This window comes from Trichophyton benhamiae, assembly GCF_000151125.1.
Source record: "Trichophyton benhamiae CBS 112371 chromosome Unknown contig00075.49, whole genome shotgun sequence".
Taxonomy (NCBI): domain Eukaryota; kingdom Fungi; phylum Ascomycota; class Eurotiomycetes; order Onygenales; family Arthrodermataceae; genus Trichophyton; species Trichophyton benhamiae.
The window spans coordinates 276,136-301,185 of NW_003315103.1; the positions used below are offsets into that span (position 1 = coordinate 276,136).

Consider the following 25,050-nt stretch of genomic DNA (forward strand, 5'->3'; position numbering starts at 1 on the left):
AAAAAGGGAGACGAAAAGACCAAGAAAAGGAGAGGAAGGAGAGAAAAGGCAAAGGAAGAGGCAGCAGGCATGGGTGAAGAGATCCCTCCTACAAAAAAGCGCCGGCTGGACGATGGAAGTCCTCGACCCACAGACAGCAGTTCGTCAGACGAGCTCGGGAGAGACACGGATACTGGCCGGCGAAGAGCCAGCCTGGAGAGAGATTCACGGCCACAATCGCCGAGCTATCGCTCTCCGAAAGTGAACAATCTATCATCAAGGTCACGAAGTGCGTCAGGTAGCGATGATGAGCTTGCTGGGAGTGTAGAGGCTCCCTGGCGGTCTCGGTCGGGCCCCCGTTCACGGTCACATTCACATTCGCGGTCACCCTCACGGTCACCACAATCAAGGTCAAGATCGCAGTCTCAGACTCGTTCTCGCGGTACAAGGAGCAGATCGACATCTACAACGAAGGAAAGGGGAGCCCAAGGGTCTGATCGTGGGTCAGCGAATGACCGGGAATACAGCGAAAGTGAATCGGAGAATGAGGACCAAGCAACACGAAGTCGACAGCAGACTCCCAAGCAGACCACGCCTCCGCCACTACCTCAGCCTGAATGCCTTTGTTATAAGGAGAAGTTTGTGCTAAAAGGACATCAGCGAGGCGTTTCTGCAGTGAAGTTCTCTCCTGATGGGACGATGCTAGCAAGTTGCTGTAAGAACAACTTTTCCTTTAGACGACCGATCTTTTTACTAACCTATTTTTAATAGCTGCCGATGCTACAATAAAGATATGGAATACAGCTACGGGGACTTTGGTTCATACTTTTGAGGGGCATCTGGCGGGCATATCTACTATATCTTGGAGTCCAGACGGGGAAACAATTGCGTCAGGGTCGGATGATAAGTCAATACGGCTCTGGGATGTGATGACGGTTTGTACACATCTATACCCAAATTGCTACTATTATACAGCTCATCTGGGTATTAATTATGGATGTTTATAGGGCAAGCCGTATCCAAATCCGTTTGTCGGCCATCACAACTACGTCTATTCGATCGCCTTCTCGCCCAAGGGAAACATGCTAGTTAGCGGTTCATATGACGAAGCAGTTTTCATCTGGGATGTACGATCTGCCCGAATCATGCGCTCTCTACCTGCCCACTCAGATCCCGTGGCGGGCGTCGACTTTGTCCGAGACGGCACGCTTATAGTCTCCTGCGCCGGCGACGGCCTGATTCGAATATGGGATTCAGCAAGCGGACAGTGTTTGCGCACGCTAGTCCACGAAGATAATCCCCCAGTTGCATCAGTCAAATTTTCACCAAACGGGAAATTCATCCTGGCCTGGTCGTTGGATGGATGTGTACGGTTATGGGACTATGTGGATGGACGATGCATAAAGACGTATCAGGGGCATACCAATGAAAAGTACAGCATGGCAGGCACATTTGGGCTGTATGGACATCGACGACCCCCCGCTTCTTCTAAAGAGTCTCCCAAAGAGCAACAGGCAAACATTGAAAAGGAGTACGCTTATGCAGCGAGCGGAAGTGAAGACGGCAGGATAATATGCTGGGACGTGATAAGCAAAAAAACGCTGTTGGAATTGACGGGTCATTCCGACGTTGTTCTGGGGGTAGATGCCTTCTCGCCGCCCACAATGGACCAGAAGAGGCTTATGGCAAGCTGTGGTTTGGACCAGACGGTTAGGATATGGGAAGAAATCGAAGATACAGGAAAGGCGAGAGTCGAAGCTTTGAAAGATGTACAAGAGGAAGAAAGCCCAGTTGAAAAGGCAGAAAATGAAGATGCATCGATGAACACTGGGGAAGAGCCCGCGATCAAGGCTGATGATAATGAAGGCTCAGATATGCAAGAGCAGACTCCTGTGATGAAGAAGGCTAGCAATGACAAGGACAGCGATGGTGATTTGGTTATGGGATAGAACACCATCAGCCATGATCGTTGTATAGAGTTATGACCATGGCCATGGTACTGCATATTGGCGTTGTATCGCACGTTCATGATATATTCATCAGGGATATATACATCCAGCTATCTCTTTCACACGGTGACCAGCACCAACAACCGCTATAAGTGATCTAATAAGAAGAGGTATATGCATATACGAGGAACGGAAGAAAGATCTAGGCATTTTCGATGATTTCAGCGTCCTGCTTACGGTCTTTGGCGTTCATACCAGCGACCTTATTCTTCGCAGCTTCGGACTCGATCTGCTCCTCAGTGACCAGCCCGGCCACTCTGGCTTGCTCTTCGACGCTCAGCGGCGCAATAACGTTCTCTTCTGTGAAGTAGTTGGTCTCCTTGACGTAGACGACCAAGACATACACCATACCGATGACCCCAATCACATATAATCTATCCTCGTCAGTACTATAACCAATACCATTATATAGACGAGCAATAGCAACAGACTTACGAGAACTGGAGAGACAGCTGGCCTACAAACGGCACATTTTGAGCAGCCATAACAAACGAAAGGCAGATTCCTAAGCTGAGAGTCCCTTTGAAGACTCCTCCGAACTGAGCCAGCTTCGACGGATCATTGGTAAGGGCGCTGACAACCCATTCGATAGTCATCTGGTAGGCAGCGTAAATGGCACCAAAGAGGAGGAAGAGAGCAAACATGCCGCCGAACTCTGGATCGGTCCAATCCTTTGCTTGTGGTTTCTTGAGGCTGCCGATGTGGTTGATATCAAGCCAGGCATAGAGACCCGCGCTGGCACCGAGAGATATGGCGGCGATGAAGGCCACACCGACAAACCCTCTGGTCTTGCGGCTCTTGACCTGTCGATTATCGAGGATAAAGACCATGACCCAGGGCATGAAAACCTGGATTGAGTGGAATGCCAGGTTATTCAACGACCGGGTCCTCAGATTGAAGTAGAATGCTCCAACACACATATTAGCATAGAACTACTTAACATGCAATGAAATCACACATACCATTGATACTACTGACCAAGGCAAGGCCCATCTCGCAGCCTAGGATGGCAGGGAAAAGAATGAACATCCGAGGGTCAAAGAAGGCCCTGGCCATGGACTTGAGCTCGGTAGACAGCTTGGTTGGCTTGAAGACGGCGATATGGGTCCCATCTTTGCGGACGACTTTCTGCGGGTCGACAAGGAAGAAGAGAGCCAGGAAAAAAGGCAGACAGTGGATAGCTGTGAATGTCCCGTAGACAGCACTCGAGACTCCTACGGCCTTGTGCTGGTGGAAATTGGCTGCGAAGGCGATGATGGCACCCACAGTCGCGCCGGTTGACCGCAGCATCCACTGAATACTGATGAACTATATACTGTCAGCGTGTACCTACTGTTCCTCATGCATGGGGAGTACCTTTGCCTTGTCCTTTTCCTGGGGATAGGCAAACTGGATGAAGGCTGCCGCCGTCCACAGGGGGCCGCACAGGGAGCCCAGGAGGGCCCCGGCTAACAGGGGGAACCAGCTGTGGCCTGTACGGTCGTAGTACCAGAGGCCGGCGACGTACAGCGGGTATCCTATCGAGCCCAGCATGACGCTCTTCTTGGGCTTGAGGATGTTGAGCAGCGAGCCGCCGAACCAGCCGCACAGCGTAAAGAGGCCGTAGAGGATGACATTGGTCAACGAAGCAACCTGCGCAGAGCTCGGCTTGCCTCCGCCAGCTCCCAGGCCTATGACGGCAACGTAGATGCCGGGGGCACAGAAGAGGACCCTTGAGCAGTCAGCGTTTGGTATCTGGCATAACTATATACTTGTATGTTTATGTTATGGTGTAAAGGAGCGGTCAGGGGTAAGGCGACCAGGAACTTACCATCCCATGATGAAGTTCTGGGTGTCAGGCCGGTTGAGCCGTAGAAGACTCTCCAGCCTTGTTGTAAAGGCCATCTTGACGAAGATGGAGTTATACCGATAGATGTACAAGGTGTATACAGCGTGGACGAGTGCCTGATATATATAGCAGCCATGGAGATATGGGGTCCCCCCCGCGTACCCCAGAATCTTGCAGCAGCTAACGAAGATAACAGCGCAGGGATTGGCCAGAATGCCTCTCCACTGGGCCCATACGTACACGACCGACTTGGACGACGTGAGAGATGCGAAAAGAACCTGATGTTTGCCGAAACAAACGCTTTACCGAGAGATACGAGGCAGGTCGAGCATCTCCGAGGTTTTGAGTGCTGACAGCAGCTTGCCAGGAGCTTGGCTGATGCTTGACTGCTGCTTGTTATCTCATTGGCATGCTATTATTACACTTATTCATACCATGCTGGCGGTGCTGGCAACAAACTAGGAGCCTGTGGCTGGCCGGGATGGTTCCGAGATAACGACGGCCTTCGGCTTTGGAGTGCGGGAGATTGATAGGGGGTATATCTAGCAGACCAACCCCAGACAACAGCAGGCTGTTTCCTTCTGATGACTAGATAAACTGTGAGACTATTTTGTATTACACTAACTAACTACCTAGGAGAGTCGTAAGAGGGTGGAACAATATGTACAGAGAAAAGGAGCAGAAGAAAAGCTTCAGCACTGCTGGAATCGAGGTCATGATCAAATGAGCAGGAGAATAAAAAAGAGTAAGGGAATAAAAGGGAAAGGGAAAGAGAAAGGAAAGAGAGAAAGAAAAAAAGCCATTATAGGAGGTATTCGCCGTCGCCAACTCGCTCGCAGAGGTCCTTGAGCATCCTGCCACCCCATTCGAAGTCGTCCAGCTCGAGGTAGATCTGGGCGCTTCCGCGAGCCCACCAGGAGCCCTGGAAGAAGAAGACAGGCATGAGTGTCTCGTACTCGGTGGCCATCTTGCGCATGATCCAGTCGCTGACACGGAACTGCACGCCTGGCTTGCTCCTGACGGCATACCAGCCCTCCGGGAGCGGGTTTTCATCACCATTGCCAGCATCTAGCTTCAGGGGCAAGAGAACGTTTGTCATACAGCAGGCCGACACGCTCTGGGACTTGTTATCCAGCACTTTTGTGCCCAGTATGCTGGCCATGAGTGCACCGGCTGCCCGGGCCAGGTTGACGCAATATGTCTGGATGGCCTTTTCACCGCCGCATACTTCCTGGCGCCAGCGGATCGACTCGGGAATGCAAAGGTAGCCGAAGTTGTCCATGGGAGCGACGAATTCAAAGTTGTACACAAAGGGAGTCTTTCCGCTAGCCAGGGCCTGAGCCAGCTTGCCGTCGACTTTGCCCTGCTCGATATCTGCAGTGGGGATGAAGCCGTGGCTCAGGGGCAGAGTGCTGCGAACCATCCACTGGTTGCGAGCAGCAACGTATAATGCAGCACAACCACGGGGTATGAATAGCCATTTGTGACAGCAGGTAACGAAGAAGTCAGGGTCAAGAGCAGCCAGGTCGATCTTCATGTGTCCAGCAGCATGAGCACCGTCGACAAAGCTCATCACGCCCTCTTCCCGACAGAGAGCAACCAGCCGCTCAAACGGGAGCCTGATGGCAGGTGTGGACGAGATGGTGTCAAAGATACCCAGACGGGGACGACGCCCGGCTTCCCTGGAAGCTTGGATGCCCTGTCTGAAGAGCTCTACGACCTCGTCGTCCTCGAGCGGATAGTTGAGCTGGACCTGGCGAGTTCTGACCAGCCCCTGGCTCAACTCGCCGACGTAGCCAGTCATCTTGCCCAACGGCGCAAAGATGATGCTGACCTGAATGATCTCGTCAAGGCCGTCTTCGTTCCAGACGAAGTTACGCATGATGGTGTTGGAGGCCGTGGAGCCGTTGGCGACCAGTACGATGTTGTCTGGGTCAGCGTTGAGCAGGTCGGCCACGGCCTCGCGCGACTTGTCCAACCATGCAGGGAACTCGTATCTGGAGAACGAGCAGGGCCGGCCCTCACAGCGTCTACGCAGCTCATGAGCCCTGTTGAAGATGGCTGTGGGCACGGTGCCAAAGGAGCCTATCCTGTTGTCAGTCTATACATTCAATACATTATTTGGTTGACTGGTTACTGGGGTAGTACCATTGTTGAGCTCGGTGTATGTTGGGTCGATGGAGAAGTGCTTGAGCATTTCTCGTCCAAAGGGAGTTCGCTCATAGCGAGGACGTGGTGGTTCGATGCTACCCATGACAGTGATACAATAGTCAATGTGTTGTTGCAATTGGAAATGTTATTGCTGATGATGTTGATGATGATGATAATGTTGGACGTTGGATACAATGGGAGATACAGCTTGGTAGACAGACAGACAGATCGACGATGGGCTTCATCTCCAACCGTCCTGACAGCCCGTTTATATACCCGTTTTCTCCAACTAGTTAGCTGCTCCATCCACCGCGTTCCCCAGACTCGGCGGGCCGTAGAATGAACTGGTCTGGCTATGACAAATAGCGGTGGGCTAGGTCGAACACCCTGATTCCTCATTCCTCATCCTCATCACACGGCCTTTGCACCCCACGGGGCAGAGGACAGAAAGGGGAAACCTTTTGCAAGCAGGCTGGGGAAGAAAAATTCAAACATCCCGCGATTCTGGTACGTAATTGTGAGCTGGTCGACCGAGAAAGGGGAGGGGGGGCGAGCTACAGCCTTTGCCCGGCGTTCTAATCCCCTTGTCAAGCAAGCCCATTAGTATTGACGGAGGAGAGCGTCAACCTGTTCACTTGTCTCATTTGTCCAGTGAGAGGGCGGGAGGATGTAACTGGAACTGCTCCGCAACGCAAAGAGGGAGATCCCCTGTCCGCTGGTAGAAATTAAGAGTTGTGATGGGTTAATATCAAAATGCTGATATAACCAACCGATAGCAGAGACATCCCTGCCTAGAACACTCCAGCTTCACGTGAAATGCAAGTAAGGTCCCTGTCCACGAGAGCTTTTGAAAATGCTTGATCGGATGCATCGACGAGGAGGTTGCCAGCTCGCCAGCAAGGAGGAGCTCAGGCTGCAACAAAGGCAAGCAAGGCCGTGTTTTCGTGGCAGGGTAGGGGAAGCAGGTCGATTGGACTCCTGGTGCTGCGGGCCCGATGACAGAATCATGACGATAGACCGGGGACTGATATGACCTCATCTCGCCCCCCTGGCCGTGTATATAGGGAGAAGAAAGAGGAGAGCCCCGGGAGATGCGAAGAAACAGCTGCAGAGTTATCAAAAAAAAAAGGACTATCAATATCAAATAACTAGATATCTGATTTCCACAAGATTGCCATGGCAGACTACAACCCGGCCAACTTTGCCAACCGGCCGCAGGAGGAGGTCGAGGAGATTGCCAGGAAGGGCGGCCAAAGCAGCCACAGCAGCGGCTTCGCCAGCATGGACCCTGACAAGCAGGTGTGTCGTCTCTCCCTTTTCTCCCTTATATTAGCTGCAGTTCTCTATATTATTATTGGCGTCACTCTGTTTGATACTCGGTGATGAGCTGTCTCTCTCTCCCCTTCATCATGAGACGAAGCACCCCCCCCTGGCCAGCGTCTGTTCTCTCGCCCGAGGCCATGGCTAATATACCTATACACGAGGCTAGCGTGACATCTCGTCCAAGGGTGGAAAAGCATCCGGCGGGTCTTTCGAGCCCGGAAGCGAGCGAGCCAGGGAGGCCGGGCGGAAGGGTGGAAAAGTCGCAGGAGGCGGCAGCAGGATGCTCGAGGAGGACGAGGAGGACCTCTTGCAGGCCGAGGACTAGTCACAAAATGCCATTCTCTTTTGTCTCTGCTCTGTTTGTCTCTGCCGTAGTCTGTACATCCGTTGTTGTTGTTGTCGTTGTCGTCGTCGCCGCCGTAGTAATAGCAGTTGTAGGTGTAGTAGTAGTCGTAGTAGTTGTAGGAGCATCACCGCCACCGACGTCACCACCGCCGTCGCTGTCAAGGCGATGCAGCTCCCGCCGGCCTTCCCTGGCGACTCGACGACGGAAGCCCGCGTTGTACAGCGCATTGCGGACGGCGAACTGGCCCACGCCCAGCTGCAGGACGGTCGCGAGCTCGAGATACGAGAGCTGGCGGTTCTCGGGCGACGCGCACACGTACTCGACCAGCCGGTTGACCTGCGCCCGCGACAGCTGCGACGGCCGCCCGCTGCGTCGCTTGGGCGTCGGATCGCCAGACTCGCATGTCCACTGGACCTGGCGGTGCGTGATGCCCTTGCGCTCGGCGATTTCTTTGTACGTGAGGCCCTGCGCGCGCAGCCTGAGGATGTCTGCCCGCGACTCCTTCGACAGGTGTCTGGCCATGCTGGCAGCGACGGCGAGGGGTCCCAGCAAGCAGTCTGGGAGGAGACAGGACAGCAGGACAGCAGGATTCAGGATTCAGGATTGGATTCAGGCTTCAGGATGCCGGACAGCAGGGGTCGGGAGGCAGCGAGCGAGCGAGCAAGCTGGCGGGCGTTTGCTTGGATAATGCTTATGGGAGCTGCTGGGCGGGCGTTGCTGCAGCTTGCAGCGCGATGGCGGCGCTGTGTCGGCCGTACGCAAGTTTTGTTAATCCGCCGCGGGTTCTGGGCCGGCGCTGTGCGTGGCGACTAACGTTATTTACGTACGGCGGCCACACCCCGGGCATAGCTGCAGCCGATCTTTTTATATCTCGAGATTTTCAAGCAGAGACACTTCTTCGCCTGCGTTACGATGGCCGATGACGCTGCGGCCAGCCAGGATCGCCGGCGACGACGGGCTTGCTGGCCAATGGGCGGCGGCTGCCCCGGGTTTTGGCCGCCCCCCTGCCGGCTGTCCCCAGGCCGTGCCTTGGTTGCGGGCGTGCTGGCCATCACACGACGGGGGCCAGGACGACGGTATACTTACAACTCATCGACCAGAGCACCAGCGCGCGCAGAGCTGGCCGCTTAGCCGTCGCATCCTGGCGATGATGTGATCGAGTCAACCTTGCGGGCTCTCGCTGTCTGTTCTCTGGACGGCTACATCACGGATATCCAGCAGCCATGGATGATATCAAACCGGCCCCGGCTGGTACATACAGCAGTTACACCAAAACAGCGGCAGCAACAGCAGCAACAGCAACAGCAGAAGCAGCAGCAGCAGCAGACTATGGCGTCGAGCCTAAGCGCGAGCTCGAGCAGAGGAATGTCGGCAGCCTGCAGCGGCGACTCAAGGCCCGCCACATCCAGTTCCTGGCCCTGTCCGGCGCTATAGGGACGGGCCTCTTCGTGGGCAGCGGCCAGGTGCTCTCGCTGGCCGGGCCCCTCTCTGCCTTTCTCGCCTACCTCATCACGGGCGCGAACCTGTACGCTGTCATTACCAGCCTGGGCGAGATGGCCACCTGGCTGCCGCTGCCGGGTGCGGTTCCTGTGTATGCAGCTCGATATGTTGACCCTGCGTTGGGCTTCACCTTGGGCTGGAACTACTGGTACCAGCTCGCCATCGGGGTGCCCATCGAGATCAGCGCCAGCGTGCTGGTCATCGACTACTGGCCAAACCCCGTCCCCAAATGGGCGTGGATCACCATCTTCCTGGTGCTGCTCGTCCTGCTCAACTGCCTGCCCGTCAGCTACTATGGCGAGGCCGAGTTCGTCTTTGGTGCCATCAAGCTCACCACCATCGTCGGCCTGATCATCCTCATGTTTGTCATCATGCTGGGGGGCTCGCCTACCCATGACCGCATAGGCTTTCGATACTGGCGCAGCCCGGGCCCCATGGCCGCCTACCTCCAGCCAGGCGCCCTGGGCAGGTTCCTTGCCTTCTGGAAGGTCTTCATCCAAGCTACCTTCAGCTACGGTGGCAGCGAGATGGTTGTCATCGCTGCAGGCGAGACCCAGAACCCGCGCTACAATATCCCCAAGGCCGTCCGCCGCGTGTTCTGGCGCATCCTGCTCTTCTACGTGCTCGCCATCTTTCTCGTTGGCATGTGCGTCTCGTCCGAGGACCGCAGGCTGCTCAACGCTCTCCGCACCGGTGCTCCAGGGGTCGGTGCCAGCCCCTTTGTCATTGCAATTGCAAACGGCGGCATCCCCGTCCTGCCACACATCATCAACGCTGTCGTCCTGTCATCTGCCTTCTCTGCTGGCAACACCTTCTTCTACGCAGCCACTCGAGTCCTGTATGCCACTGCCCTGGACCGCAAAGCTCCCGCATTCCTCCGCTTCGAGCGGCTTGGCGTCCCCTACGCCTGCGTCGGTGTGACCACCGCCCTTAGCTTGTTGGTCTACCTCAACATCTCCTCCAGTGCAAGCGAGGTCTTCTTCTGGATAAGCAACATCTCCTCCGTCAGTACTCTCCTGGTCTGGGCCTCCATCTCAATTACCTACATTCGCTTCTACCACGGCATGGCGAGTCAGGGTATCCCGCGCTCCGCCCTTCCTTATCGTTCCCCTTTCCAGCCTTACCTTGCCTGGTTCGCGGTCACCTTCTGCGCCGTTGTGGCCTTCTTCAACGGCTTTGATGCCTTTTTCCCCGGTAAATTCAGTGCAAAGACGTTCATACCCCCTTATATAAACATACCCATCTTCGCTACCTTGTTTCTCAGCTACAAGTTTATATACCGTACCCGGCTCGTCCCACTGCACGAGATGGACTTTTTCTCCGGCAAGGAACATGCTGACCGGCTCGAGAGCACATGGGTCAAGCCTGTTGCAAAGAATTTCCTACGTAAGTGGCTGCTCTGCTTTACTGTCTCACAGGACTCCTTGGTGTCTCACCATGAGGCGTTTTACTTATATGACGCTGATTCGGCCTGCCGTGCCCTTGTGCTCAGAGCGTATCTGGTTTTGGATTGCTTGATCGTAGAAGTAGACCCTATAGTAAATACCAGCCAGCATCTATCCTGCGTCTCCACGCTACTACTATCTAGCACCTCTCCCTACCTTAGGGCGTTCCCTAGTTACCATGCTTACCAATCACCTACCTTCTTCCGTCCGGTTACCACCAGCTCTCAACCTCCACTATCCTTTCTATCCCTCTTTTATCTCCTTTATAACTCCAGTCTACTACCCCTTATCCCCATCTAAAGAACGTTTCTTATATCCGGATGCTGACAAATGGATATAAAACTTACTCTGATTGGTCAGCGGAGTTATGGCGGACTTTGGGCGGAAGGCGGGGATAGCTGGCAGAAAAGACGCTGAGGCCGGAGTTGGAGATATAAAAGAAGGCATAGGAGGCGGCGAGGTGGGCGACGTAGAAGTCAAAGATAGCTTCATAGTCATTTGCCATAGCTATATTTATTGTCCTATTGTCAAGTCCGGTCAAAAATGTCCAAGGTGTGGCTGATTACAGGGTGCTCGAGCGGGTTCGGCAGAGAGATCGCCCTCGCAGCAGCCAGACGGGGAGACACCGTGGTAGCCACAGCTCGCAACGTCTCCAAGATCGAAGACCTTGAGAAGCTCGGCCTCGGAATCATCAATAAAAGACTCGACGTGCTGGACAGTGACGAGCAGATAAAAGAGATTATCGCGGACGTCGTCAGGACAGTAGGACGCATTGATATCTTGGTCAACAATGCAGGCTACATCCTAGAGGGCGCCATCGAGGAATGCAGGTACGTGCTGACGCCCAGCAAGATCAGATCCCCGAACTGCATATGCACACCGCCCACGCGATTGGCACTGACATCATCACAGCACAGACGAAGTGCAGAAGTGCTTTGCCACAAACGTCTTCAGCCAGTTGACAGTTATCAGAGCTGTGGCTCCGTACATGCGAGCCCAGGGTAGCGGTACCATCGCTAATCTAGGCTCGATTGGCGGCTGGCACGGCTCGGCGTCGATGGGCGTATACTGCGCCACCAAGGCTGCAATCGCCATGCACACGGAAGCCCTCAAGGGCGAGCTCACACCCTTTGGTATCGACGTCACCTGTATCGAGCCGGGATACTTCCGCACCAACTTCCTTACAAGCGGGAACAGGACCATTGCTCAGAACAGGATCCCCGAGCTGTCCTCGACCACGGACCAGGCAAAGGCCCTGCTAGACGCGTACAATAAGAAACAGCCCGGTGATCCCGTCAAGGGTGCAGCTCTCATTGTCCAGGCCTTGACCAAGTCGGGGGTATGCGAGGGGCGGGAGCTGCCGATGAGGTTGCCGCTGGGCAAGGATGCCATCCGCTTCATCAACGAGGACTTGAGGAGGAACAAACAGGTTCTGGATGAGTGGGAGGCGATCGTCTCCTCTACAAACTGCGATGATATCGAGTAGTCTAGTAATAATCGGCAATCTTTATCATTAAGGAGTTTCCCTCCTCTCTTCTTCTATTTGATATCAGCATTAAGTCCAGTAGTAACAGATCGGCTACTCACATAACTATACCCCTTATATCCAGCATTGCACAACACACTCGGCTACCATACACTGTCCCTGCAACTGTCTCTCGTCCGCATTTTCACCATCTTCTTCTCACCGTCGCGTCTTCTTGTCTGCTTCTTGTCTTTTCTCTTCGGTTTTTTGCTTCCAACGCCGAAATACCGTGCTGACTAAGCGCTTCGGGCCGAGCCGCCTCTTCCAAAAAGGGAAAGCTATCAACTTTCAATATTTTCTGGTCAACATCAGGAAAAAACTCGATCAAGACTTCAACTATCGTTGGATTGGGTGAAGGAACGGTGGAAAATATCTTTGATATATAACTGCTGGAGAATCCTTCTGGCCACCGCGCCTCCGACACCTTCGTCGCCGCTACCAGAGATGCTGTCGCTGCTTCCCAGCCGCCATTCTTGCTTGCTAATTCATGCTATTTCGCTGTTATTCTATGAGAAAGCCAGGCAAAAGATGGTTTGCTCATCATACGGCCACGCACATATTCTGCTATTCTACTTGTATGATACCCATTCCTAAGTACAAGCAAGCGGAGAGGGAGACGTCTGTCAGACCCTCTGCCACAGCTCAGTGGGAGATTGGGCTGCCAGATTCCCATGAGTTCCACGAGGCCAGCCTGGCGAGCTTGACTATTAGATATAAGCTTTTGCAGAAGTTACACATCAAAGCAGAGGACGATCTATATAAACTCGATCTCATATTCGAGTGTTGAGCCTTGGGCTGGAGACTGTACAGCGAGATAGATAAATATCCAATTCGTGGGGAAGATGCTGTCCTTAACTCTGACTGTCTCCCTTGGCTTCCTTGTGTCCTTCTCCAACGCGGAAAGGATAGCATCCACGCCGTCATGTGTATGTCTGTATGGTGGTGACAGACTGGTTCGTGATACTGATGGTGACCTGCCCCCTTAGTGTTCGTTGCTTTCTGAGGCCTTTCCAGATACTGTCTACAACAAAGATACCCAGGCTTGGAGCTCTGAGAAGTATAATTTCTGGTGTCAGTGATTTTTTTTTTTTGTCAGTTTCTGTTGTTATGGCGTTGAATGTCTGGTCTTACGTTTGAAATAGCTGCAACTGCCGTTCTTGATCCCGCATGCATATTCGCACCCAGCTCTACCGAGGATGTCTCTCGTGCAGTCATGCTTTTCTCTCAGAATGGATGCAAGTTCTCTATCAAAGGCGGTGGTCACTCGAACATCCCCGGAGCGGCTAGTATTGATGACGGTGTGATGATGGTCATGTCTCAGATGAAGACAGCAGAGATACACCCAGAAGAAGGGTATATCCACGTCGGTGCAGGTGTGTTGTTAAAGGATATTTATTCTACTCTTGACCCCCATAATTTGTCCGCAGTGATAGGCCGCTACGGTGAAATTGGCCTTGGACTAGCAGTGGGAGCTGGTATTTCCTACTTTTCCAACCGTGATGGCCTTGCTGTGGATAATATGCGTAATTACGAAGTCGTTCTCGCCGACGGAAAAGTGGTTAATGCTAATCTAAAGGAGAACAAAGATCTCTTCTGGGCCCTCAAGGGTGGGAATAACAACTTCGGTGTCGTCACTCGCTTTGATTTCAACACAGTTGCCACCCCAGGATCTACATATGGTGGCCTCATTCATTACCCTGAATCGTCTCTTGACAAAGTAGATGACCTGGTATATGATTATCATACTCGCCAGGCCGTGGAAGGCCTTCTTACTCATGCTATGCCTCAGTGGGTGTATAACGGGTCAACGAATGACACCTACAATCTTACCCCTGTGGTCTATAACGACAATGTGGAAGAGCTGCCTCCAATCATGAAGCCGTGGTTGGACGTCCCTCATACCTCTTCTACACTTGCACCTCGAACTTATGAAAACTTGTCTATATATTTAAACGAAGGCTTCGGCGATGGATTGATGTAGGTCAAGTATGCCTAATATATTCGAAGAGGAGGCTAAAATTGCGCGTGATTTAGACAAGAGCAGCGAGTATTCACTGTCTACGCAGATAAAAAGTTTTACAAAGACGTGCTTTACAAGTTTCGCGAGTGGCTTCAGAACTTCCAAGATGTCCCCGGTTTCCTAGGGGCCCATCTTAACATGCCTATCACCCCACGACAAGTCCACCAAGGTCTGCTTAAGGGAGGGAATGCACTTGGCCTGGAAGGTGCTGGAAATCGTACTTTAGGTGGTGAGTTGGAGAGATGTAACCCGCTTAGTGTGAGTAATCTAACTTATATCTGCTTAGTCCTCTTTTTCGGGATAACTTTCGAAGACCCGCAATACAAAGAGCATATCTTACCAGAGCACGACAGGTTCGTTCAGTCAATGATCGAGCTAGCTAGGGAAAGAGGGGTGCTATATCCATATATGTATGCCCCATCCTACCTAACCCCCAATCCAGCTTACTGGCTCTACCCACCATACCATACATACCCCGGGCCCGTCCCTGACAGCTACTATATGATGCATGGTACATGGCAAAAGTTTGCTAATATTAGACTATCTGCACAGCATGCTCACATACTGTGGCTACAACCAAGCTGCCATCGCCAGCTATGGCCCAAATAATGTGGATCGGCTCTGGCAAGTCCAGCGCAAGTATGACCCCAAGGCTGTGTTTCAGCGTCTTGTACCCGGGGGCCAAAAGCTGCCTCCCCAGGAACAACAGGTGCATTAGATGCTGCTCGAGCTGCGTACGTGGGTCTGGCCCGTCAACTTTATCACTGCTTAATCCTCCGTTTCGCCATCGAGTTACTCATCCGACCTGCCAGTTACTTAACCAACTATCATGAGTAACCGACCTACTAATCGGATCCTGCGGCTTTGACAGGGCAAGTCATGTGTCGTTCTGAGTAACACCTGCGCGTGTCCCTCCCTTTTCATTATGTCTCTGTCTCGGAAGATGTTTATGACGATGGGCTGTCGTTTCATCCAGAGGCCACTGTGTTATTCTTGCTCGTTCACCTTCAACTATGGCCATCATAGCATGTAGCCTTATCCGTAGTATCATACCGAGCCCATCGTCAGTCACGCCTGACTCCCTGCACCCCAGTAGACTCCCTAATCCACTGGTTCATTGCTCTTCTTTACTTGACTCCTGAGACCTCCTCGTCTTCTTTATGCTCTGATGTAGGTAACAATAAACAATCGCGCGTATAGACTTTCCGCACGTCCGTTCACGCTCAAAGAAAGTTAAGTTTAGTTTCCCGCGAGACGCAAAAAACTCAAACAACTTCGCCTTGACCAACTTCATCTTGTCTTTTTTTTTTTTGCTTGTGCTTTCACCGTAACCCATCGCCTTCATCTCGTAAATCTCGACACGATGCGCCTAGCTCTCTTGCTGCCTGCTCGGGGCTCATGTTGATTAACGGACTGGCATGGCCATGGCGTGTTTCATCCTTCCACACGGCCCAGATGGCCCCCCCAGGCTGTGTTTGTGCCGCCGCTGCTGCTATGACTCTTGCTGCTGCTATTCCTGAGGGCTTCTCCCCTGCCACTCAGCCTCATAATTGCCAGCCAGTATTATCACAGGAAGAGAAAAGGTCTCCTCCGCGGATCGAGGCCCTCGGTTGAGGGCGGCAGAGACTGGAGGCAGCAAGAATGGATTCGTATCAGCTGCATTTGCTCGCTCCTATTCGCCTGCGGGTTGCATTAAAAGCTCGAGGGGAGAGAATCCACGCCATGTCGGCTGCATAGAATAGTTACGGTTAGCAGGGCCGCGCTTTGCTGGGATGCGATGCATAGCTCGAGCAGTTATTCGTGGGCCCCAATTCTTTCTAAAATGACTGCTGCATATCACGCTGCTCATTCGATGGCTCGTTGGCAGGACTGGAGCATGCGTGGGGACTTTCGTTCCCCCCTGCACTGCCAGAGGAGGGGCGAGGGCGAGGGCGAGGGCGAGGATGCCCTGGAAATTTCGCTTGAGAAAACAGCTGGACCGGAAATGGAAAACACTTCAACTCCCGTTTCTGGGTCCTTAACGGCGCTATGCGCTTGTGATAGCGGGAGGTTGGCCATAACTCCTTGCCCTCCAATATGCAGCAACTATTCAGTGACTACGGAGCACTACGGCTGCTGCTGTTGCCGCGGCGTAGTTGGTGGACGAAGAGGAGAGGAAAAATTTTCCTTCTCAACAGTTCCGATCCATGCATTCTTGTCCAACCGTGTAGCCTGGCACCCTGGGTGTCGGGATTACGCTGTATGACGGCGAAACAGATTGGTGGGCGGCCACACAGCAGCAATATGTCGAGCTCGCATATATTTACCTAGCCAGTGAACGGGGTTCTCCCCTGTTCAGACTGCCCAGCTTTTTTTTATCAATTGTCAGGCTTGCGACACCCTGTGACTAACCTGCATACATGATTAGCATTTCGACATGCGTGTTGTCCAGAATATCGGTTCGAGGCGTTGCAAGCAGCCAAGGGGGTAGCTAGGGTCTCCTTAACACAGAGCTCATTTTTCTATCGCTCTCTTTCTCTCACCCAGGCGGAGTATATATCCGGGTACTGAATCTTGTGTGTTGATATTTATAGCAGTCACACCATCCTCATGCCATGCATGATGATGAGTTTATGGGGGGGTTAAGTCCAGGGGATTAACCTGGAATTAGCCCCCTATATTAAGCGCAGTTACTAATTGCGCAAAGTCCTTGGCGCCATGAATGTTTTTACCAAGAAGCCAACCAGGGGTTTATTATGGGGGAGGGGAGACATTGCTCTTGATCACCGAGAGACGGCAGACGAAAACTAGACTGACCAGGGCATGAGGAAGCTGAGCCCATCACACTACCATGTACTAAGGCACAAACCATGTCTGTGCCTTCGAGCTACTAGTTCGGGGTCTTGACAGCTGAGCCTATTGTTTCTCAGCAGTGGGAAAAGCCATGGGATATGCCGATTGGATGCTCAACGTGCGAGCAGCAGAAGCCCTCGGTCGATAGCTTCTCACTCTGCATTTAGTTGGCGTGTTGGCGTCCCATTCTCGTGTTTGACTGCCATGATTACTTATAGTTATGTGAGCAATATTTTCATTGAAATGTACCACAAGGGGAGCAGCGAAGGTGCTACAAAAATACAGAGGCGTACTCCGTATGAGACTTCAAACCAGAAAAAGGCTTCTCACCTGCGGCTGCCCATGGCTAGAGACTGCCACGACCGTTACATCGGTAACTTTCCAGCCCACCGGGGTCCCTACAATGCTTGGTCTATCCCCAGGCTGTGGGCTGTGCGACGACCTGCACTCAATTGACCCCTGCGACTATATGCATTCGGTATGCTATAACTATACACCCGCGCCGCCCCAGTGGGATCCACAGCTACCACACTTTGTGTGAAATCAGCCTGTCGAACACGGTGCATTCTGAGATGCTCGCTTCTCTCATAGGATGTGAAGGCGTAGCCAGCGACATGCAATATCCAACTAAGGCGCTAAGTCCGAAGAGGCGCCGGGGTAACGTAGATTTAGTTAAGTTACCTACGCTGCCACATTTATCGCATAATGGGGGCCTGAATTATGTGTCATGCGATGCTACCTCTGTGGAATGGGGCATCTGCCTGTCTGGCAAGGGGAGGAGAATAGGCCCCCCTTGATAAGCAGAAACACCCTGCAGATCTGCAGCTGGGAATAGTGCAGCTAATTATGAATCTTGAAGGGTGTTTTGGACAACGATTGACTTCTGCAATCTCGAGGTTTCTGGCAAGATATATAAAGCATAAAGTCCAGAGAGTTTCGGTGGATTTCAATACTTCCGATCGACCAACCTTCTACCCATCAAAGTTTACCTCGGAAAAGCCAGTCACACTCTCTCATTTCCATCTACCTTTCTTACAATGGAGTCTGTTCGTCGAATTAACCGATGGACTCAGGAAGAGGACTCAATCCTCATCCAGAAACTCTACGAGCAACAGACCTGTACGTCTCACCTATCTGCCCCCTTTTCCGATATTCCGTGCCTGACATCGTTATACATTTACTAGATGACCTTGCTGGCGCAGCTACTGATTGGCAAAAGATTGCCGCCGGCCTCCCTGGCCGGTCGAACAAAGACTGCCGGAAACGATGGTTCAATGTCCTCAGCGGGGGCCTACGAAAAGGTGCTTGGTCACCTGAAGAAGATTCGTACCTGAGGGATGCCGTGCGGATCGAGGGAAAGTCGTAAGTGTCTGAATTCAGTTGAAGAACATCATATTTGTTGGAGAAGAACTAACAGGAAGTCACAGATGGATGCGTGTTGCCCAGCATGTCCCCCAACGCACTGCAGACCGTATGTTTTATCATGATAACATTCATAAGAAACAATTCAGAATCTAATTGGGTGTTAGAATGTGCAAAACGGTGGCAGCATTTCCTGGATCCTACCCTCGATCGCTCTGAGTGGACATCAGAAGAGGTACGGCAACTATACACCGACTGTAATGCAAAGCACCATGCTGATATATACGGTATTTCAGAATGAACGTCTACTCCGCGCAGTGCAGCAACACGGCCGTCGTTGGCTGGATATCCGTAACCAATACCTCCCTCTGCGATCTCCAAATGCCCTGAAGAACCAGTAAGTGCCAATGCATTATCATTGCCTAGATCTACTTTATTATATCATTACTAACTGCAATATAGATATTCAATTCTTATGCGCCGCCATGAAAGGAATCTTGCAGCTGTGGGAAAGAAGACCCAGAACGTAATGGACATCCCTTCGAGCTATCATTCAACCTCAATGAGCACACCAAAAAACCCCAGTAGCCGCACTGGGTCAAAAAAATCTCGCAAATCTCACTGCGGGTCTGAGACCTATATTAAAGCAGAACCAGATGACGATTTTATGGACTCGTTTTATGGAGAACCTGAGTTCAAGCCCACCACGGACTATGGCTTTGTTGGAAAAGGGGTCACGACGCCTGACCCAATTGCCAGTCCATACGCTGGATTCCTCAAACAAGAAGAGGTATCACTGACTGAATACGACACTCCATTTTATACTTCGAGCCTCGGACCACAGTACGAAGCCAGCGCTATTCAGATATCCCACATGGATGCCAGTATCCCAAGAAATACCACTGAAGACATGTGGATGGCATATCCCACATCGCCAAGCTCAACAGCACCTAGTGATGGTGATCTCGGCGGTCTCCCTCACAGAGATCAATGGGGCTACAGCGTGACAGGCATACCACTGCAAGACCAAAATGCACTTGCGACATACGCATACAGCGGTTACCATTGAAACCCTGCCTAACTCGACAGAATGATATCAGCACGGCGTATTTCCTGGCATTATGCAGCATTAAATACTGCTGGGCCTTAAGTCCACCTACCCTCGTACCACTCCCTTGGCCTGTCAGCTGGCTTTTCAGGCTCCATCTCCCAGCTCTTTGTTCTTTTTTTACCCTGACGGGCCCCGTTGCATCTTCAGATTGTATAATGTTTTTCATTTGTTATATCTCTGTTTTCATTTCTCATTGCACTATGCTTAACGGTTATGATTGATGGCTAATTTGAGTTATTCGAAAAGTTATGACTAGATAAGATGAAATTTCTCTTTAATCATATATTCGTTTTCCAATAGGCTTGGGTTAAGCGTTCAGTCTTGGTTCAACGTAGTTGTTAATTAGCCTAGTCTTAGGGAGCTAAATGAAATTTAAAATTATACACAGCGAGGATTCTTTTCAAATCCCTTGTCTTCGTGGATGCGGCTCAATTTCACTCCTAGCAAGGGGACGAAGTTCTCATACATTCCTTCCAGGCTGTTTAACAAGAAAAAAGTTGGCTAATTACCCTGCGTTATATAAATCATGACTAGTTATACCAGACCTCAAAGAGAAGAGCGTCCAGGGGCCCCTGGGCTGACCAAGTACTTCCTGACAACCGGGCTGTTTATTTATTGTTCTATGCTTTTGCGCCCAGTTGACACACCCGGAAAAGACGACGCTTCTTAACTGATTATAGCCTCACAGAGAAAGTTAAAAATAGTAGACGATAACTAACTACTCCATACAAAATCTCTGCATCTTGATAACAAAATTTTATCTACCCTGCGATATGGCCGTTACCTGACCATTCAGCAGTAATTATAGCGGTTGTCGGGCTTTCAGGAATCCGTTTGATCGTTATGAGTGTAAATCCAGTACTTGCATTTGAAAAAAGCTGCCTCCAGTCGTCCTCATCACGCTCTCTAGAGTTGAACAGAGAAAGCATTATAGCATCCATAGACCTAAGAAACAGAATTAGGGCCATTCTAGTGACGGAAAGGGGGAACAAAATTCTTACCGAACTTGCATTTCCTGCAATAACGTCATGGTACCTGGACCTGGTAGAAGGTGGTCCTGGATGACGACCATGGCCCCCTTTTTCAGAGATGGGACTAAGTTCCGTAGTATTTTGACACAATACGAATCCTGCCAGTCATGAAGGACGAACCGCAGAAAATAGACATCTGCATTCTTGACCGGCTGTACGGAGAACATGTCGTGCGGCATGAACTGGATTCTGTCCTCCACATCTTGCCAATTCCCAGCTGCAACACCTTCAATTACATTTGGGAGGTCCTGAACCACGAATACGAGATGTTGATATTTTCGCGCGAGGTGGATGCTAACATGGCCTCGGGAACCTCCAATATCGACAACTTTACCCCCCTGAGGCACATTAGCCCAGTCGAAATAGTTGCTCAGCGCATCCATACTGCTAGCTGAAGTTGAGCCCATTGCACGAGCAAACTGCTGAGCGCGGGCTGCATTCTTTGATAGAAAATCAAAGGTAGTCATAGAAGAATTAGCGAAGTCGTTGGCTAGGGCGTAGCCGGATACGCCTGCGTCTTCGCTCTGGTATGCCATGGCCTCAACGGCCCGACTATGTGCTGGCCAGCATTCTTGGAACGTAAGGCCCATCAAGTCCCGCGCTACCTGGCTCTCAGCGAGAAGTTTTGACGCTGCGGTGTGCGCTACATAGCCCTTCTGAGGTTCTGAAAAGACGCGGTGATGTACTGCTGTGTAGCGAACGATACGTTGGATATCATGTTCAAGAATGTTGCATTTGGCTGCTAGATCAGCAAAGGAGATTGTTGCGTCAATAGGAACCTTTGAAGCAATGTCAAAGTTATAGACAGCAGCCAAGGGTGCGAAATTTGACTGTAGATTGGAATTAGTTGTAATATCGGTGGGAATCTTGTTCTGATGAGATAATTGAATATGTACTAACCTCTGGCAGAAGAAGCTTCATAGGCCCTTCAAGGAGCTGCCGAAGTTCGATAGTAGCCTCGAGAACTTCGTTCTTTACTCTCACCATATCTTCTTGTGTGACAGCCTCAACGGGACTGTCTGGATTGAACGACGGCGTGGGAAGACCGTTATCACCAAGATGTGCATCTATGGCGGTTATTCCAGAGCTGATAAGCTGGGCAAGCTGGACGATCCGAGACTTAGACATCACGAATGGAAGCTAATCTGTGTCAGTAGGTAGTCGAACACAACTAATTGTTGATTATTGATTATGCTAGGAGTCGTTGACAGCCTGGAAATTTATATCCAATACTACCAGAGGAGGCTTTCCCCGCTCCGTAAAAGGCTTCTCACAATGACTCATTGCTATTAAGCAGGGGATAGAAATGTCTTTGTTAAGTAAAGGTTAACTATAGTTGACCGATTAGCGACTTTGTTGGCTGCTAACTTAGAAGTTGGTTTAACAAGTTGACTAGCAGAGCCATGCTCCAGGCTTGATGGGGTCGGAACCACGTTTACTCAGTAGCATTAAAACAGACTTAGCTAGTTATTTTTAAGTGAATTTATTATTGACCGGCTTAAATGGTCATCCTGCTACGAGGATCAGGCTATTACGACCCATCAGGGACTTCAAAAGAATCTCCCGACTCACCATAGTGGGAGTTGGGCCCATAATGGCGCACGAGCTCTTCTAGCGGCTTCGAGTCTCTACAATATCTGGTCTCTAGGCCGCCATCAATCACCCTGACAGCTGTTCCCATGGTAGGGCCTGGCTGTAGGCTAACACTCTCTAGTGTTCCATCCGCAAAACACAGGATAGACTATATAAGTAAGTATTTTTGTGTATCTGAAAGGATGTTAAAGGGTGATGGGATCCATACCGAACGTAAATAGTCAAAGCAATGGGGCCAGTGTGCGTCGTCTCTCCAGCCAACTCCAATATCTACTCCTTCCCGAGCTTTCTGCAAAGTATGACGCATCTTAGCGAGGCAATGCAGCTGATGGTACCTGCGTGTGGGTTAATATATAACTTGAAAAAGCAGAGCAAAATAGCACGACTTACATGCTAATACTCTTTAACGTAGTGTTCCCCTTCCCATCTGGAAGCCTGATATTTCCTGTTGCCATGTGAATGTGATCTTGCCAAAGATAGTCCATTGATTTATCCAATGTCATGTATCGCGTATCTCTATAATATTTTCTTGTGATCAAATTTCCTTGATTCCAGGCCTCCGCTGGGTGTGGGTATCGTGGTATTGTCATCGTAGCCTCCGCTGCTTCACAGACCAAGCTGGTATCTCTTTTAACGTATGCCACGACCACTATAAGTGTAAAAGTACAGACGGTCATCACAAATGAGTACCATTTCCATATTGGGCTCTCGTTCGATAGCCATCGTGGTTTCGATCGCTGCCGTGCTCTTCTTGGCGCGAAATTGTGTGGCTCAGGTGCGAGGGGAGAATCTTCTAAGTCTGAAAGGGATGCGCGAGAGATCTCAATCTCTGTGTTATTGGTGCCCTTTTCCGTGTTCATTCTGTTTTATGCTGAAGAGGTGATCTGTAGAGGATGATTGACAGAGGAGTGTTCCCTTAAACACAACATATCTTATCTATCGGGTATTCGGAGCGGAGTTAGCAGGCAACCATTTCCCCGCACTTTTTGATCCGGATTATCCGTTTCCAGGCATTCGTTCTGGTAGCTTTCCTGGTAGCCCAAGATGTACCAACTGATTGTGATTCTGTCCAACTGCACGATGCTTACTCTGAATCCTTTGATATGTAATTACTTGTTTTAATATGGGCCAGCTGTACGGGTTGGCCGGCTATTATCAGACAGATGTAGCGTAACTCACTAACCTCCACAGTGCAGGGGTTGGCCGATCAAACTGCAGTAACGCTTTACCAACAATTTGTCCATGGTTTGTGTTGGATAACTTGCATCAAGACACTGATATATGTACATTAAAGTTAGCTCATTAAATCAAGTGGCGCGCCAAGCAATCCCAGCGCCCTGGAACAAACACGGGACGGAAGCGGGACGGTATCCACCCGCAAACTCTTTTTTACTATCAAACACAGACAGTATCTTCTTGCCAAACTCCAATATATTAACTACTGCACAGAGCATGTATGTTGGCAATCAGAACTTATACGGAGTATATGCATACATTATGCATCTGGACCGTCCCATACGGCTCCATGCTTCCAGTTACCCCTCCTTTCGCCTTCCACAACCCCGTCAGTTCCGTCATCGCAATGCCCGAAGTGCGCTCCAAAAGGGAAAGTGTCTGGGTCTGCATCCCGCGGAGTATCCATGTAGCAGGCAGAGTGGTCCGTAGCAAATTGTCTCAGGGCATCCCAGTCCTTGCATTTGCGATACTGTTCGTCTCCTGCAGTATCGTCACCATATAGATACAGTGGTGTAGAATCAGCTTTACAAATGACATATTGGCGTAGAGTATCGATACAGTGGGCAGAGTGTGGCGGATTGAACGTGTATTTATCAGCTCTGTTGATCGCCTCCCAAAAGGTACGGCGTATAACTGCCTGAACTGGAGTCAGCTGTTGATGTTAATCATTTTAGGGGTGTAAATGTAGCCTCACAACGCAATGCAGAAGATGGTATGCCTCCAAAAGATAAACGTTTTTGCTGTCATCTGAAGGCAAATGCATACTGTCAGGCCAGTGTCGTTCCTTGGCCCATTTGCGGTCCACAGCAATGAACCCGTGGGCTGTATTCATTGAGTCCCAAGCAGCATCGGTTTCTGTGAAATTCTTATCACTGTACTCTGTCCACCAGTTGAAGCGGGTGAATTTGGATGGTAGAGTGTCGATACGTGCTTTGCAGAGAGGTTAGCTTTGAATAATGAACATATTAGTCTGGTCAGATTTTCTGGTATATCTGAGCGCATACCCCATGAATTTGGCGTATGAATTGGCTCGGCTGCTTCGATTCGACTAGTAAGGTGTCGTGTGGAAAAGAGAGCGGCAAATGTAGTCAGATTTGTGATAAGGAGAAGTAATATAACAGAGAATCTCCAGAACCGACCAGAATTTGCGTTGTGTGGAGTTGTCCTTAAATATAACGGAATCTTGTCTTCGACTTCGCACTCGTCACCAGGTGAAGAAGTTCCATTCTGGAGAGATGTATACTCTTCTCCTCGATTCAAATAGGGTATTTTTGCAGACATCAACTTGAAACTAAACATATTCACAAAGGTCTTCTCAATGATGGAGAGATAAAATATTGAAGAGATAATTTTTGTATCAAACGATTCTTTGAGTTCCTGGGTTGTTGAATCTCATGTCTACCCAAAGGCAATAAAATAGTGAGAATGAGCATCTTCGGACATATCAGTCCCGTCAACTTGCGTGGGTTACCGTGAAGTTGCATCGCAGCCTCGCAAGCAACTAATGCATGCCTGCAGCGGGGCGTAAGGGTATGAGTCCTATTGTCTTTTCTTTTTAGCAAGAGATACATGACACCATGGATACCGGCCTCCGACACTATCGCTTGCATATATGATGTTGTTGTATTCCATATTCAGATAACCGATGGTACATTAAAGACCATAATCCCGGAATGAGGTGTTTCTGTCCTAGGTATAAAAATGCAGCTGCATAATTATGCAGACATATTCAAAATCCAGCTTGCTTTATAGCAGGGAT

At 50.7% G+C, this 25,050-nt stretch overlaps 10 protein-coding genes across 10 annotated transcripts; 6 read left to right on the top strand and 4 right to left on the bottom strand.

Moving 5' to 3' along the window:
* Nucleotides 1–69: 69 nt before the first annotated feature.
* ARB_07942 (uncharacterized protein) lies at nt 70–1,928 on the top strand (the record flags this gene model as incomplete). Its single annotated transcript, XM_003013784.1, has 3 exons — nt 70–694; nt 751–914; nt 987–1,928. 3 exons carry the CDS (start codon nt 70–72, stop codon nt 1,926–1,928), a joined length of 1,731 nt encoding a protein of 576 aa, XP_003013830.1.
* A 202-nt stretch (nt 1,929–2,130) lies between these two features.
* Nucleotides 2,131–3,872, bottom strand: ARB_07943 (uncharacterized protein; the record flags this gene model as incomplete). The annotated part of the gene is made up of 5 exons (XM_003013785.1): nt 2,131–2,377; nt 2,424–2,920; nt 2,967–3,296; nt 3,345–3,699; nt 3,799–3,872. 5 exons carry the CDS (start codon nt 3,870–3,872, stop codon nt 2,131–2,133), a joined length of 1,503 nt encoding a protein of 500 aa, XP_003013831.1.
* Nucleotides 3,873–4,618: 746 nt separating this feature from the next.
* On the bottom strand, nt 4,619–6,273 carry ARB_07944 (uncharacterized protein; the record flags this gene model as incomplete). Its single annotated transcript, XM_003013786.1, has 2 exons — nt 4,619–5,917; nt 5,965–6,273. 2 exons carry the CDS (start codon nt 6,271–6,273, stop codon nt 4,619–4,621), a joined length of 1,608 nt encoding a protein of 535 aa, XP_003013832.1.
* An 870-nt stretch (nt 6,274–7,143) lies between these two features.
* On the top strand, nt 7,144–7,615 carry ARB_07945 (conidiation-specific protein Con-10, putative; the record flags this gene model as incomplete). Its single annotated transcript, XM_003013787.1, has 2 exons — nt 7,144–7,266; nt 7,457–7,615. The coding sequence occupies 2 exons, from the start codon at nt 7,144–7,146 to the stop codon at nt 7,613–7,615; spliced, it is 282 nt and encodes a 93-aa protein (XP_003013833.1).
* A 1,244-nt stretch (nt 7,616–8,859) lies between these two features.
* On the top strand, nt 8,860–10,881 carry ARB_07946 (amino acid permease, putative; the record flags this gene model as incomplete). The annotated part of the gene is made up of 2 exons (XM_003013788.1): nt 8,860–10,522; nt 10,676–10,881. The coding sequence occupies 2 exons, from the start codon at nt 8,860–8,862 to the stop codon at nt 10,879–10,881; spliced, it is 1,869 nt and encodes a 622-aa protein (XP_003013834.1).
* A 243-nt stretch (nt 10,882–11,124) lies between these two features.
* On the top strand, nt 11,125–12,067 carry ARB_07947 (3-oxoacyl-(acyl-carrier-protein) reductase; the record flags this gene model as incomplete). The annotated part of the gene is made up of 2 exons (XM_003013789.1): nt 11,125–11,411; nt 11,494–12,067. 2 exons carry the CDS (start codon nt 11,125–11,127, stop codon nt 12,065–12,067), a joined length of 861 nt encoding a protein of 286 aa, XP_003013835.1.
* Nucleotides 12,068–13,223: 1,156 nt separating this feature from the next.
* Nucleotides 13,224–14,844, top strand: ARB_07948 (FAD-binding oxidoreductase, putative; the record flags this gene model as incomplete). Its single annotated transcript, XM_003013790.1, has 4 exons — nt 13,224–14,083; nt 14,141–14,355; nt 14,413–14,536; nt 14,679–14,844. 4 exons carry the CDS (start codon nt 13,224–13,226, stop codon nt 14,842–14,844), a joined length of 1,365 nt encoding a protein of 454 aa, XP_003013836.1.
* Nucleotides 14,845–17,995: 3,151 nt separating this feature from the next.
* Nucleotides 17,996–19,389, top strand: ARB_07949 (uncharacterized protein; the record flags this gene model as incomplete). The annotated part of the gene is made up of 5 exons (XM_003013791.1): nt 17,996–18,077; nt 18,143–18,320; nt 18,405–18,555; nt 18,617–18,717; nt 18,783–19,389. 5 exons carry the CDS (start codon nt 17,996–17,998, stop codon nt 19,387–19,389), a joined length of 1,119 nt encoding a protein of 372 aa, XP_003013837.1.
* Nucleotides 19,390–20,192: 803 nt separating this feature from the next.
* Nucleotides 20,193–21,590, bottom strand: ARB_07950 (uncharacterized protein; the record flags this gene model as incomplete). Its single annotated transcript, XM_003013792.1, has 3 exons — nt 20,193–20,376; nt 20,433–21,292; nt 21,363–21,590. 3 exons carry the CDS (start codon nt 21,588–21,590, stop codon nt 20,193–20,195), a joined length of 1,272 nt encoding a protein of 423 aa, XP_003013838.1.
* A 1,960-nt stretch (nt 21,591–23,550) lies between these two features.
* Nucleotides 23,551–24,923, bottom strand: ARB_07951 (uncharacterized protein; the record flags this gene model as incomplete). Its single annotated transcript, XM_003013793.1, has 4 exons — nt 23,551–23,943; nt 23,986–24,163; nt 24,223–24,668; nt 24,861–24,923. The coding sequence occupies 4 exons, from the start codon at nt 24,921–24,923 to the stop codon at nt 23,551–23,553; spliced, it is 1,080 nt and encodes a 359-aa protein (XP_003013839.1).
* Between the last annotated feature and the right edge of the window lie 127 nt (nt 24,924–25,050).